Source organism: Phoxinus phoxinus (genome assembly GCF_949152265.1).
Source record: "Phoxinus phoxinus genome assembly, chromosome: 4".
In the NCBI taxonomy this organism is placed as follows: Eukaryota; Metazoa; Chordata; class Actinopteri; order Cypriniformes; family Leuciscidae; genus Phoxinus; species Phoxinus phoxinus.
Window position 1 is genome coordinate 291,201 of NC_136879.1, and position 15,721 is coordinate 306,921.

General features: G+C 43.4%; 1 protein-coding gene across 4 annotated transcripts in view; it reads right to left on the minus strand.

Annotated features, from left to right (window-relative positions):
• nudt8 (nudix hydrolase 8) overlaps nucleotides 1-15,721 on the minus strand; it is a 47,560-nt gene that overhangs the window by 15,625 nt on the left and 16,214 nt on the right. For 3 of the 4 annotated variants that reach the window (XR_013797106.1, XM_079609057.1, XM_079609058.1), the window contains 2 exons: nucleotides 9,998-10,837; nucleotides 9,759-9,891 (listed from right to left, as the gene is read on the minus strand). Coding sequence is in view for 3 of the 4 variants with exons in the window: in XM_079609057.1 (XP_079465183.1) it covers nucleotides 9,759-9,891; nucleotides 9,998-10,836 (972 nt within the window). In the remaining variant the exon portion in view is untranslated. Of the gene's footprint in view, nucleotides 1-9,758; nucleotides 9,892-9,997; nucleotides 10,838-11,837; nucleotides 11,970-15,721 lie in introns of those variants that run through there. The other variant, XM_079609059.1, reaches the window with a different exon arrangement.

Consider the following 15,721-nt stretch of genomic DNA (forward strand, 5'->3'; position numbering starts at 1 on the left):
GGCTACACACACACACATTTACCCAAATTATACGCCTGTTTAACCGAAGCTAATTTGGGTGGGTTTCTCCCATCATCCCCAATGTCACTTCTCTGTGTTTTACGGCCCTGACGAGAACGTCGGTCTCCTCGGCTGTGAACTGCTCCTGGCGTGCGCTGGCAAATCCGCCGTTATAATAGCAATCCGCCGTTATAATAGCAATCCGCTTTGGAACAAGCGCGCCCGCTCTTAAAGGGAATGTGAGAGGACGCTCTGGTTGGTTTATTTCATGTTACGCCCAAACCACAACTATGAATAATGAAGCTACTTCAGACCAACCCCTTTTAGATTTGCGCCAGGCGCAAGAGTCGTTTAATCCCGCCGGGAAAATAGCAACAGCGCCGGGATCCGCCCACAAAGTTACTTGCGCTTTGCGCTTTGACACTTGCGTTTCAGAACGTTAAAATAGGGCCCATAGAGTAATTCAGTGGATGGGGATTATTATTAGGGGGCCATGATTAGCAAGGGCCATTGGAAGGAATGTGTCCAGGACACCGGGGTTACACCCAGGGTGCGATTTGCCGTGGGGATGCGTGGGATTTCCCCCTTTCCCCGATTTGTGAAAAAAACAGAGGGGGGGATGTTTTGAAAAAATTGCACGCGCGTACGGTAACGCGTCTTTGCATTGACTTAACATTGAAATCACTCGCGCCTGACGCGCTATTCGCGTCCGGTGTGTAGCAGCAGTAAAAGTGTCGATCGCCATCTCCGTGTGAACGCGCTTATAGAGAGAAATGCACAAAAGCCTAATAATGGATTACATAATCAGAGAGTAGCCTTTTTCTTTTTTCGTTTTGAATTATTTCGTTTAAAGACATTTCAAGCTTTGTGTATTTGATGTATTTGTCATGTCTGTGTGAGGCATACACTGAGTTTCGTTAAGTTAGGATGTGCTCTAGTTTACGTGCAATGCAAGTGAGCGCGCGGGCGCCTCCGTTAGGCTATATTTGTTTCGTCTGCCTATTCATTAAATACAGGCAATTGGTTGATGAAAAATTGATTAAAATTAAGATACAATTTATACAAAACGAAATTCACTTTAAAGAAAGGCTTTCTATAACAACTTCAACTTCAACGGTCAAAATCATGTCTGACCCGCTCCATGTCTCATATTGCGCATCCTATCTTACTCGGTCGTGCTGTTCACTTTTCATAAATCAAATGGAAATCAATGAAAAAAACAAAACATAATATTTTAACAAATATGAAACGCGCTTTTTTAATGGCTACACCAGTATAGTAGCCTAGGCCTACATAGCCTACTCTCTATTTGTACAAATTTCTGCACATTAATTTAATTCTGAATTTTGCACACACAAGTTGAAAGGCATTTGTTCAAATCAAGTTCACGGATAATTGTGCGTGCATTTATTAGCCTAATCATTATGATACTAAAATCCTAACAAATAGGCTATGCTATGTACAAAAAATCAGATGAGCCCATAATATGAACGGTTAAGCATTTTCCTCCCATAGAAAACCATTAGGCTATACGAACGCTTAATGCAGATTAGAATGTCCCCTTATTATGTCGAAATAACGAGATATTGATACTAGGCTACTGTGTCCACCGTGGTCTCCTTTTTGATCAGCGGAAACGATTTTTGCTTGTTTGGGATCTGACTGTCCAGCGTATTTGAAAAAGTTAAGCAAACTTTCTGTCTTTGACATTTTTCCCCTGAGGGAAACGATCGAGGCTAACAGCAATCTCAACTCGTACAACAAGCGCGCAAGTCATGTGTCACAAACATTGAACACTAGGCTACACAAACAGTATTTTTTTTTTTTCATTTAGGCAATTAATTTTAGTGACACACACAGGAGGTGCTGGATCCAATAAAAAAGGTTCCGGATCCAATGTCGGATTGTGAGCGTGAACTGCCAGAGTGAGCGCCGCTCTCGTTCACGTTCATTGTATGAAAAGTGATTCGTTCAGTTCAGCGTTCGGCGAAAATATGAACGCGTTCATGCACAACACTGATCGCGATGTAAAGTTAACGCTACTGCATGATCACAGTTCATATGTGTGGGGAAAGATAAGCTATTAGAGTAAAAATATTGCGTTAGGCTACTTCAGGTAATAAGAAAAAAGATTTTACAATTCCTCAAATGCAGTGATGAAGTTCATGTTCTCATGATCTATTTTTATGAATAAAATTTTTTCAAAACATCCCCCCCTCTGTTTTTTTCACAAATCGCACCCTGGTTACACCTCTACTCTACCAGAAGTGCCATGGGATTTTTAATGACCACAGAGAGTTAGGACCTCAGTTTAACGTCTCATCTGAAGGACGGCGCTCTCTGACAGTATTGTGTCCCCGTCACTAGGCAAGGCAAGGCAAGGCAAGGCAGGTTTATTTATATAGCACATTTCATATACAGTGGTAATTCAAAGTGCTTTACATAGAAGAAATTAAAATAATAAAAGAAATAATAAATGAAATAAGAATAATTAAAACAGTTTAGAAAATAAAATACAGTGCAAACAGTCGGACGAACAGTGGCACAGTGCTCATTCGTTAATTGAATAGCCAAACAGTGGTAATTCAAAGTGCTTTTCATAGAAGAAATTAAAATAATCAAAAGAAATAAGAATAAATATAGCTGCAAGCAGCGATTACGGGCCCAAGCCGGTGGCACCGCCACCCTGGTGCCTTTAGTTACACTAAAGGCACCGGGCTGGCGCTGCCACCGGCTTGGGCCCTCCATCGCTGCTTGCAGCTATATTTATATATATATAAAAAGCCGCCACCCCGTTGCCTTTCGGGTTCCTGTGCACGACGGGCAATAACGTAACCCCGCTTTGACTGTCGAGAAGAAGTCTGCTTTAGAGCTTGTATCAGTGTGAGTCTTTCTACTCCCCTCCAAACACACACACACACACACACACACACAGAGAGAATGGCAGGGGGAACTCTGTCAGAGAGAGACAAAACCACATTCAAACCAAAATATCTGACTTCCTGTTGGTCGGAGCTTATGACTGTAAAAGAGAAAGTTGTCCGGATCGATAAGCATAATATACAGACCGAGTTTTGTGACTGTAGGTAAAAATAACCCCCCCACTTTAGTCAAAAGTATCTTGAAAGTAACACACTTCCTGCTGCCAGTTGGTGGCGCTATTACTTTGACTCATAATAGTCACATCCATGTGATAGCCCTCTTACAACAAACACACTGCTGAAGTTTCATCAAGATCAATAAATGTATGAAGACGTTATAACACATTGTGTTTTTCTTTTCTCGCCATAACTTCGTTTCCTCGCCACGGCCAAACCATTCGAGATATCAAAAATCCGTCCGCAATTTAGCGTCCTCAATGTCTTGACTTCATGCTGACCGAGTTTGGTGAAGATCAAATTAAATTTCTTGGAGGAGTATATAAAATTCCAGGGGCGTGCGTTTTCATACAACCCATAATAGCCGACTTCCTGTTGGGCTGGCGTAAAACTTAGAGCACGAAAGTTGTTCGGCCCGATGAGATCTATATGTGTACCGAGTTTCATACTAATTCATGCAATATTCAGTTTGATATATGGACCAAGTTTTGGGACCCCGTTAAAGGGGGCGCTGTTGAGCCCCCCTGCCACGCCCGGGTACCAGCTTCAGCCCGGCCCTGATGGCCGCAGGTTCTGACCTGTGTGCAAAGTTTCAAGAGTTTTCGAGCACGTTAAGGGCCCCAAAAGTGCCCGAGAAGTCCCACACAGCAGAGAAAGGGTTAAAATAAAGCCCCCCCTCCTCTCTCACACACACAGACACTGAGAGAGACTGGCACAATTCCCATCAAATCACATTCAAACCAAAATATCTGACTTCCTGTTGGTCGGAGCTAATGACTGTAAATTAGAAAGTTGTCCGGCTCGGGGAGATAAATATAAATACCGATTTTTGTTACTGTAGGTAAAACTAATACCCCATTTTTGACTAAAGGTGGCGCTACTGAGCCCCTTACCACGCCCGTTTCTGAAACTTTGCACAAGTGTACTAGGCAATAAATGTAAAGTGTCTGTCGAGTTTCATGCAATTTCAAGCATGCTAAGAGTCTCAAAAACTTTAAAAAAGAATATTAAAGTTTGCTGCGTTGCCATGGCAACAGTATTTAAGATATCAATAATCCTTTCACAGGTCTACATCTGCCGTGTGTTTACATTATACACATAAAGTTTGAAGCAAATCGGGTAAAAATAAGAGGGTGATTTTAAAGCATTTTGAAAGTGACACACTTCCTGCTGCCAGTTGGTGGCGCTATAACTTTGACTTACAATAGTCACATCCATGTGATCGGCCTCTTACAGCGAACACACTGCTGAAGTTTCATCAAGATCAGTTAATGTATGAGGATGTTATAACACACTTCCTGTTTCCAATATTCGCCATAAATTCGTTTCCTCGCCACGGCCAAACCGTTCGAGATATCAAAAATCCCCTGGCAATTTTTCATCCTCAATGTCTTGACTTCATGCACACCGAGTTTCGTGGTGATTGGTTGAATTTTCTAGGAGGAGTATTTTAAATTCCATTGCATGTGTTTTTTAAACTACGCCAAATAGCCGACTTCCTGTTGGGCTGGCGTAAAAAGTAAAAGCATGAAGGATATATGAACCGATGAGATCTATAAGTGTACCGTGTTTCATATTATTACACGCAAGCGTGTTTGATTTATGGACCAAGTTTTCGGACCGCGTTCCAGGGGGCGCTGTCGAGCCCCCCTGCCACGCCCGGGTACCAGCTTCAGTCCGGCTCTAATGGCCGCGGGTTCTGACATTTCGGCAAAGTTTCAAGAGTTTTTGAGCACGTTAAGAGACCCAAAAGTGCCCGAATAGTCGTAAGAAAAATAATAATAATAATAATAATAATAATAATAATAATCCGAAGGAAAACAATAGGGCCTTCGCCTTTTCAAGGCTTGGGCCCTAATTAAAACCCTTTCTGAGATGGAAGTGATTGAGCAGGTTTGCGGTGCCACTGGACCTACAATCCAGGGACGTCCTCTACTGGGGTGGTGTCTTACACCAGTATTGCCCAATGGGCCCCCACACAGCACGTTTCACTTCTGCTGTTTTAAACAAACAGCAAACCTTTATACTCTCCGTAGTATAGCTAATCTTCACTCGCCTCGTCGGAGTGAAGCTCTCCCGTTCCCCTTCAAAATCTCTTCCAATCAGACAGCCCTAAAAATTAATAAAATCTTCCTGAATCACAGTTTGGAAAATAAAATAAAATAAAATACAGTGCAAACAGTCGGACGTATTTATATCAACGTATTTTAAAAGGATCTTCTTACGACTTACATCTATCAACTTTCTATTCTCTTTCAATCTTCTTACGACTTCCCTGTATCAAGTTTCTTTTCTCTTTCATTTACTTGCACATTCTTTTCACTTTCCTTAGCCCTGCATTCACATTCTTAGCTCTTTCTCAGACTAAAACTTTAATATCGTCATTCAAATACTGTTCTACGAACAGTGGCACAATGCTCATTCAGTAAATGCAAAGCTAAACAGTCTGGATTTGAATGTGGCTACTGTAGGAGCACACCTGATCTCTTCTGGAAGCTGGTTCCAGCTGCGGCTGCATAATGGCTAAAAGCGGACTCTCCTTGCTTTGAGTGAACCCTTGGTATTTCTAGTTGATGTGATCCTAATGATCTCAGTGATCTGTTGGGTTTATATTCAGTGAGCATATCTGCAATGTATTGAGGACCTAGGCCATTAAATTATTTATATACCAGTAATAATACTTTAAAATCAATCCTAAATGTGACTGGGAGCCAGTGTAAAGACCTGAGGACTGGTGTGATGTGTTCATATTTTCTGGTTCTGCTCAGGATCCTGGCAGCAGCGTTCTGTACGAGCTGCAACTGTCTTATGGTCTTTTTGGGAAGGCCAGTGAGGAGTCCATTACAATAATCCACCCTGCTGGTGATGAAAGCATGCACAAGTTTTTCTAAGTCCTGACTGGAAACAAAGCATCTAATTCTTGCAATATTTTTCAGATGATAGTATGCTGATTTAGTTATTGCTTTGACATGACTACTGAAGCTAAGGTCTGACTCTAGAGACACACCAAGATTCCTGACTTGATTTTTAGTTGTTTGACCTCTAGAGTGAAGGTATGCGTTCACCTTGAGAACTTCATCTTTGTTTCCAAACGCAATGACTTCAGTTTTGTCTTTGTTTAACTGAAGAAAGTTTTGGCACATCCAACTGTTTACACTACACTGGGGCGTTAGGACCAGTGTTAGGCAGCAACGCATTACTGTAACGCAGTTACTTTTGACAGTAACTAATACTGTAACACATTACTTTTTAAATAAATGAACTCCGTTACCGGTACCATATGGTGCGTTGTCTGTTACTTTTTTAAATCAATACATTTTAGCTGAACTGTAGCCTACAGCCTAACCTGTTTACAGCAGTGACGCACTGTAGGATTGGTGGATGCCAACCACTGTAAACACACATTGTTTCCGTTTATTCAAGTATGTGTGGTAGTCATGGCGAGTCAAGGCGAGAGCAAGACGAGTTTCTCAAAGTGGAAATATGCTCATTATTTCACTTTAGTTGAGCATAAAGACAAAAACCTTTTAGTTAGGGATGCAAATTATCGATTAATTCATTAATCATTAATTGATTGACCTTATCGATCGATTAACGATTAACTGATAAGCGGCTATTTTCCTGAGAATGTACATTTCTCACGGTATCAAAAGTGTCTTTAACATAAAAAGCTAAATATTGCTTATATACTGAACAAAAATGCATGTTATATTGCTCAAATGATGTTTTATTGTAACAGTTGGGATACGGTACAGAATGGCATTTATGTAGTTTAACAAAATAAATTATGCACAGAAAATTCAAATACATAAAAAATAATTGTGCACTGGCTCACCTGTTGCAAACATTAAGCAACATAAAATAAATGTTAAATAAAAATCTATATGGGTAGGCTTAGCCTAAACTATATTAAGTCTACATAATAATCTATTTGGTAAACTACCTGAAAAACTTGAAACATTAGCAGCAGCACTTATTGATGCTTGGTCTGAGAAAGGTAACAGTAAGATTACTAGACCTAAAAAATTCAAATATAGAACTGAAGGGATGTCAATTTTCACAAATTCCCATGATCGATCGTAATTTAAATTAACGATCAATTATGCGTCTGCTGCAGTGCATATGGCCAACAGCATGACAGGGTTTGTTAAAAACACTATGTTACTCACCAAATGAATGAGAATAAAAAATATATAAAAAAATAGTGTTCTGATGTTATGTAATATGACAGTCCCAAATTAATCATCGTTATTATTAGTCGTGCATTGCTGCTTGAGCAGCGCGCGCTGAATGAATAACCGTTGAGCACTTTGCCAGCGCGTTATTTAACTCAAAGAAGCGCAACCTATATGAGATTAGTCAGATATATACAAAATGAACATGATATTACAAATTATATCTGCACAAAATGACGTGAATGCACAAGTGAACTTGAGTTACGTGCCATTCAGAATGACTCATGTTGTGGACGCGCTCTTCCTGGAACAACGTGACACGGCAACTAAACCCAAATACTTCACAATATTTTATTACACAATTGTTCTCTTTATAATGTTATGTAATATGACCGTCCCAATAGTCATTATTAGCCGTGCATTGCCGTTTGAGCTGCGCGCGCTAAAGATCACGCTTCAACAATTCTTAACCAAATGCATCCAATATGAGATAAATCAGATATAGATAAGCGTACACATAATAAACTATAACAACTTACATTTGCACAAAACAAAAGGCTGCGAATGCACACGAAAACTTATAGTCATGATGAAGGTGTAAAATAGTCCCAAACATAACTCCGGCGCGCTCGCTTGTGTTTCGCGGTTGAGCAGCACGCACGCGCATGAACCTGCTTAATCGATGATCGATAAGTTTGATCGATTAATGTATTATCGACAATTAATCGATCGTCGATTAATCGTTTGCATCCCTACTTTTAGTCAAATGTAAGCTGTGTCTTTCTGGTTTAAAGGTCCTATATACTGCGATAAACAGCAACTCCAATCTGTCGAAGCACCTCCAGAAACGACATGCCTCGACAAAGCTAGAAGCTAACCCGGTGTCGGTGGACACACTCGAAGTGAGTCAAGCCCCTATTATCAGCCAAACAACAGCGACTAGATGTTAACCGGACTGCTAGCCAGGGACAGATCAACAAAACTATTGCACGGTATGTTGTTGAAAACATGCAGGCTGTCTACTGTGGAGTCGCCGGCGTTCAGGCAGCTCGTTAGCATAACATGTTCAGGCGACACACAGCAAATGGGACGAAAAACTTTTTCCAACTACTATTTGATTTGTGTAATCAAATAGCAGTTTTTTTCAGACAGCTTGTGTGTTGATCGTGCCAGGCGAAACCGGCGAAATGAAAGTCTCAAAATCCAAATGAATCAAATAGGATCGACTCAGAAACGAGTCAATGAATGCACGCGTGTCACCTCATCCACACATGCACATCTTACTTGTTGCATGCACACATTTTGGCCTACATTAATACACTGTGTACTAACAACTAGGTTTTGTATTAACAACTATGTCTCTATTTGTACAAAATGCTGCACATTCTTGTGATTCTGGATTTTGCACACACAAGTTGTATTGTATTAGTTTAAATGTAGACATTTGTGAATTTGTCAAATAGATGTGTAGTTGTGCACACATTAATAATCAGCCACAGGCCTATTCATGTGTAGTTGTTTGTGTGTGGGTTGTGAAATGCTTAAAAACAGCGAAAAGAAAGTCTCAAAATCCAAATGAATGAAATGAGATCGACTCAGAAAAGATGTCAATGAATGCACGCGTGTCACCTAATCCACACACGCACACCTGCTTTGTGGCATGCGCAAATTATGATACACTAATACAAAAGAAAACATTTGTATTTACAAAAATGTCTCTATTTGTACAAATTGCTACACATTTATTCAATTTTGAATTTTGCACACGCAAGTTGAAAGGCATGGATAAAACATATTTGCAACATGTATCAAGTTAATCATAGATAATGCGAGTGCCATTTCATTTCTGCGTGATCAGTAACGTTAGTCCTGTCGCTCCGGAGACTGTACGCTGGATCCCGAGAGCAGTTGTACTGATCAATCCTCGAGTAACAACGAGAGTAAAAGAAGACTGCTATGTTTATTCTAACATCCAAAAAACAAAACACCTCAATCGCTTTCGGAGAAGTGAGGAATTACAGCTCTTTGATGACCGATTGGGCCACAGCTGAAAGGGTGAGCAGTTTTAAATATCTTGGGGTATTATCTTACAAAAGATCTTTCCTGGAAAATGCATTCCCATCACACCATCATTACTGTTCGTATCAATGTTTATCAAGTGCTGAGATTCAGATATGATAATGAACGTTTGGTTTCTGACCAATCCCAGCAGACTGGGCCATCTGACCAATTAGAGCAGAGCAGTTTTCAGGAAGGAGGGGTTTAGAGAGACTGAATCCTTGAACAAACCGTTTCAGACACTGTGAGAAAAGAGCTGATGCTACAGTGGATATTGTGAGAAAATTACAGTGTTTTTTTTACCTTGGATGCATGTAAAACTATTGTAGGAGACTCCAAAACAACATTCTGAATCATTACATTAGCATAATAGGGTCCCTTTAATAGTGAAATTCCTAACCTTGAACAGCTGAGTTTATGAACTCACCATATCCCGCAGTGGTTTCATCACACCCCACACTTTATCTTCTGTGACGTGGATTCCCAGCTCCTCACCAGCTTCTCTGAGAGCAGTCTCTACCACAGAGCTGTCTGACGGGTCTTTTTTTCCCCCTGCAAAACTGACACAACAGGGATGAGAAGGACATTCAGCAGAGGGTCGACATGTCAGCTACTCTAGTCTATACAGCTTTTAGCATTAGAAACAAGCTTTAGGTGACCTTTTACCTGACATCCCCTTTGTGCCGCCCCTTCAGCTGGGCCGATCTGAGGGTGAACAGCAGTGCGGGATCCCCGCTCACAGCACACAGACACACCAGCACTGCCGCCCAGCTCTGCCCCTCCCGCTCATACAGAGCAGCGTTGGCCTGCAGGGAGCGTCGGCAGCGAGCCTCGTTCCCCGAGGACAGACACCGGCCCGTAACACCGCGAGCCTCGTTCCCCGCGGACAGACACCGGCCCGTAGCACCGCGAGCCTCGTTCCCCGCGGACAGACACCGGCCCGTAACACTGCGCTGCTGGCCGTCTCTGTGCAGCCCGCGGGTCTGATCCGTTCGCACTGCAGGGCGGCCCGCGGGTTTACAAAGCCTCGTCCACAAGCCTGAGCCAATGTCGGCCAACCATCGGGAGCTGCCTGTGCTGCATGCTTGTCTTTTAATATGGCTTTCAGGAGAATGTTTGCATTTCTCCAGTTTGCTGTAGGTCAGAAGGCACTTGCTCTGGTTAGTGGAGCACTGGGATGGAGATCCATTCAGAGAGGGGGGTGAACACAGGACAATAGTCTGCGGTGTGTGTACCCAGTTAATCCTGCTAAAATCCATGTGCGGTAACAGAAAATGAGTGCTGATGCATATCCGTCTTGTGGCCCGTGGACACACGTGTTCGGAAGAGTCCAGAACAACAGAGAATCCTCTAGAAACGGAGCAGCGGGTGCGTTTTTCCCGCAGGTCATGTGAAGAGCGGCTGCAGATGTGTTCATGTTGGACACGATCGTCTCTGAGCATCAACTGCAGTCTGTGAAACCTCAGCTGATTTACACAAGTCTTCATGTGTGGAGTCCTGAACATCCTGTGATAACACAGTCCAACATTAAACGGATAGTTTATCCAGAAATTAAAATTATCACGATATAATCACCCTAAAGCCATCCTAGGTGTATATGACATTACAATCGGAGTTATATAAAACATGTATTGTCTCCTCCAAGCTTTATAATGGCAGTGAATTGCTGTTTCTGTTTTGAAGTCCATAAAAGTGCATCCATCCATTATAAAAGTAATCTATATGGCTCCAGGGAATTAATAAAGGCCTTCTGAAGTACTGTCCTGTATAGATGCGCTGTTTTGGGCTTCAAATTTTCACCTGCCATTCACTCCCATTATAAAGTTTGGATTAGCCAGGACATTTTTTTAATATAATTCTGATTGTATGAATTCGTCTGAAAGAAGAATGTCATATACACCTAGGGTTGCTTGAGGGAGAGTAATTTTCATTTTTGGGTGAACTAACCCTTTAACAGACCCGGGCCCGTACCATGAAGCTAGCTTAAAGGTGACATATTGTGCCGCTTTTAACCAGATGTAATATAAATCTATGGTGTCCCCAGAATGTGTCTGTGAAATTGCATCTCTAAATACCACCCAGATCATTTATTACAGCTTGTCAAATTTGCCCCTTTTTGGGTGTGAGCAAAAACGTGCCGTTTTTGTGTCCCTTTAACACAAGATTCCTTTATTAATCCCCAAGGGAGCATTAGAACTCAATATAAAATAATTGATAACATCCACACATTTACACATGAGCCAATACACAGACAGACAGACAGACAGACAGACAGACAGACAGACAGACAGACAGACAGACAGACAGACACACACAGACAGACAGACACACACACACACACACACGCCAGTGATGGAACAGAGCAGCGGAGTGCAAGAACCAGTTTTGTGTAGTTATGCGTGTTCATTTAACAGTCTTATAGCAGAGATAACTTCTTAATCAGTAACAGACACCGTTATAAACCATACAAAAGTAACCTTAGTGAAGTGGAGGTGGACGCACGCACCAGTTGCTTTTTCGCTGAGGAGCCGAGCGGCCCTCGGAGTCAGAGGTGGTCCAGCAGTAGTGGTGAGGGGAACGGTGGGTTGCGAATGTCCCTTTCAGTTGAGAATGTCAGACGTAGTCGACGTCGACTGAATGGGGATCTATTGAAAACGTCACTAGTGCTGCCACCTTCCAGTGCCTAGACAGAAGCCTCCTGATCCCCCCGCGATTTAAGGCGGAGAAGGGACAGGGCTTTAGGCCAGGGAAGTCACTGCTGTTCCTACAGAACCACTGGGAAAGTGTTCCCTGTAGGTTCCATGGAAGGAAGAGACGCTGCAGAAGCCACATCCTGCTCACAGGGAGATAACGTGGAGAATACACATATGGACTGGGCAAATTGACGGGCAGTAAAACATATGGAATGTCACTAGGGAGGCTCCAACCTAGCTACTCATCAGACAGTGACGGCAGAACCTCTGCCAAGGTGTTACGGCCAGCTCGTTTCGACCGTACATAAAGTATACAAGTACACTGAGAATGACTTGCAAGATTTTATTGGTCTTCAAAAATACCAGTAACTTAATATAACAAAGTCTAGGGTTCAAAATCAAAGGGGTAAATCATAATCCAGATGGGGAGGAGAAAAGGGTTGGTATGGGTTGTAAACAAATAAAGGTTCAGCAAAACAAGTGACTTCTCCAGAGGCCGTCAATCCCCTGGACGAAGTAAAGAGGACTGTTTGAATCCAGTGTTTTATCCTCTTCACAATTATGTGGTGAACAGGTAACAGGGGTGTGCGATCTCCCACGCTCTCCAAGAAGAACACCGCCACCTGCAGGCGAGCAAGTAGAACGCAGGGTCGTAACACCTCCCTCCTAAAAAGAAAGATTCGGCAACGAATCTAAAATGACAAAGAAAAAGACAGTTAAACACTACCCAGAACGAACACAATAAAAGTTCTGATGGTCCAAAGGAACGTCATCCTCTCTTCATTCTTCAACTCAAGTTCCAGTTTTCGCACAGTTAATTGCTGTTCTAATTCTCTCACAGCGAACTCTCTCTCTAGCGCTCTCTCCTTCGCAGCGCGATCCTCACGCTCAGTGCGGATTTTCACTGCATCCAAATACAACTGCTTCTCCTGCAATGACATATCTGGAAATGTTCTCTCACTTTCGTCAACATCAAGAGGAGTAGACACAGACGATTCACTGGGAATAAACTCAGCGCCTACCTCTAAAACTCCTCTATCAGCAAGTGATCGCTTCAAAATAGTCACAATAGTTTCCTTCAGCCTCTTCTCTTGAGAAGTAAGATCGACACTGAAGCGTTCGGCGATTTGCACCAACTGCTCCTTTGTACAACTCTCAAGCAAAGCTTCTGAGGGACACGCAAAGAAATCTTCGAGCACCGAAGACATTTTATTCGTATGTGTATACCTACAATAACACAAACGAAACCACTAAATCACACACGTGAGACACTGTTTACCAAAAATACAACTCCCACAAATCACTGCTTCGAAGAGAAACTACGTCACCGTATTACGCAACCTATAGCCTACTCATTCACAAAATGTCCAAAGACTTCCCACAAGTCAAAACACAGTGTAAGCGCGAAAATAAACCGCACTATACACACAAATGCAACGATTTACCTTTATATATTTTTGTAGAATGGATTGTCCGTTTACAATATGAGAAAACTCCAGCTCCTAACTCAGAAAACACTAACTAAATCCTACCTGGTCTTCAGAGATGTACCGGGCTCGGGGCGACATTAAACGCTGAGCTCCGCGACAATCAGTCAAACTGAAAGTCCGGAAGCGTACCCCCTACAGAGAGTTAGTCTCCACCCAGGATAACCTCCAAAAACAAGAAAGGCAAAATAACAAAACAAAACAACAAACAGTGCTCCGTCGGAAGGATTGAATTCACAATCCAGCTGGAAACACTCTAACTAACCAGAGTTTCTCATTTATAAAAGGTAACCATTCACAAAAACATACACACATACAACCCATACTTACCAACGTTTCCTATCCCCATAGGATCCCGGTCGAGATCCCCAATTTATGTTACGGCCAGCTCGTTTCGACCGTACATAAAGTATACAAGTACACTGAGAATGACTTGCAAGATTTTATTGGTCTTCAAAAATACCAGTAACTTAATATAACAAAGTCTAGGGTTCAAAATCAAAGGGGTAAATCATAATCCAGATGGGGAGGAGAAAAGGGTTGGTATGGGTTGTAAACAAATAAAGGTTCAGCAAAACAAGTGACTTCTCCAGAGGCCGTCAATCCCCTGGACGAAGTAAAGAGGACTGTTTGAATCCAGTGTTTTATCCTCTTCACAATTATGTGGTGAACAGGTAACAGGGGTGTGCGATCTCCCACGCTCTCCAAGAAGAACACCGCCACCTGCAGGCGAGCAAGTAGAACGCAGGGTCGTAACACAAGGGAAGACACGGGCTTGCCTCAGGGAGCCGTATCGTGGAAGAATACACATATGGGATCACCGTGGGGATCGCAACATATGGCCCCAGCCTAGCACAAGTTTCACTAGTGCATACGAGTGGTAGGCCTGGCTTCGGACGCTCTGCCGCGTCCGTCACCGCAGGGTGTGGAGAAACTCGACAGGGTTTGGTTTAAGAGGGAACTCTACTGGAGCAAGAATTGCGCACATATCCAATCCATAAGAGGGGAATGGCGCAGCAAGCCGACACTTCGAACCGGGCTCAACTGCAACTGGCTTCATGAGAAGGGCATCTCAGGTTTTTCACCAAGATGAAGGCAGCCACCTTTATCAGTGTGCCAACGTCGCTTGGAAACAGTCTTCCCTTTCTGCTGATTTCCTTAACAGACAAGAGCTGGTCTGAGGTCCTAAGGCTTGCATTCTGTGCACGTATAACCACAATGAAGCGGACAGAGAAAGCCAGGGCTGGGTCTGCCTCCTCCGGGGCAGCGCTTGCAGGCTCACCACCTGGTCCCACCTTAAGGGAGAGGTAGGAACCTTGGGCACACATCCAGGCCGGGGTCTCAGCTCGTGAGAGTTAGCCGGCCCGAATTACAGGCACAACTCGTTGACCGAAAGCGAGCAAGTCCCTACCCTCTAGTAGAGACCTTGCGAGCAGGAGAACCGTTTCTTTAAAAACAGAATTTTTAAGGGTGTACTCACACTAGACAGTTTGAACCGTGCCCGAGTGCGTTTGACCACCAAAGCGCGGTTCGATTGACTAGTGTGAGTGCTCCGAACCGTGCCCGGGCGTGGCTCGATTAGCCGGCCCTGGCCCGCTTGGAAGAGGTGGGCCAGAGCACGGTTCAGTTGGACTCGGGCGCGGTTCGCATGCAGTGTGAGCGCTAACCGTGCTGGAGCACGGAACAGGACGCGTGTACGGGAACTGCAGTCCGTAATCAAAGCTGCAAAGTCCTTTCTGCACTTCAGCTGGTACCTTGCAAACCTCCTCATACGAGCAGCACGATTACGTGAAAATTTTCGCGCCACTAAGGCGACATATCTGTTTAACAACAGGCTGTAAGAGGGCTGTGGACCACCGTGGACCAAACGACACAAAATTATCCACAAAGAAAACAGAGCGATGGACTCCGTTGTGTTCAGAGAGCGCCGCTCTTCCTGTTTATCCCGAAACGTAAGCGTGCTCCGGCACGAATGCTGAAACCCTATGTGAGTGCAGGCCAGAGGGGGAGTGGGGAGGGGGGACAATCGTACTCTGGCCCGGTTCATGGCAACCGTGCCTAGTGTGAGTACACCCTAACTCACAGCCTGCAGTGGCTCAGGGGTGGTCTGAGAATCACTGAACTTGAGCGGACCCTAAGCAACAATGAATCACATAGCTGCTTTTTCGAAGGCTCACTGGGGATTACGCATTTCTGCGGGGCCCTAGGGC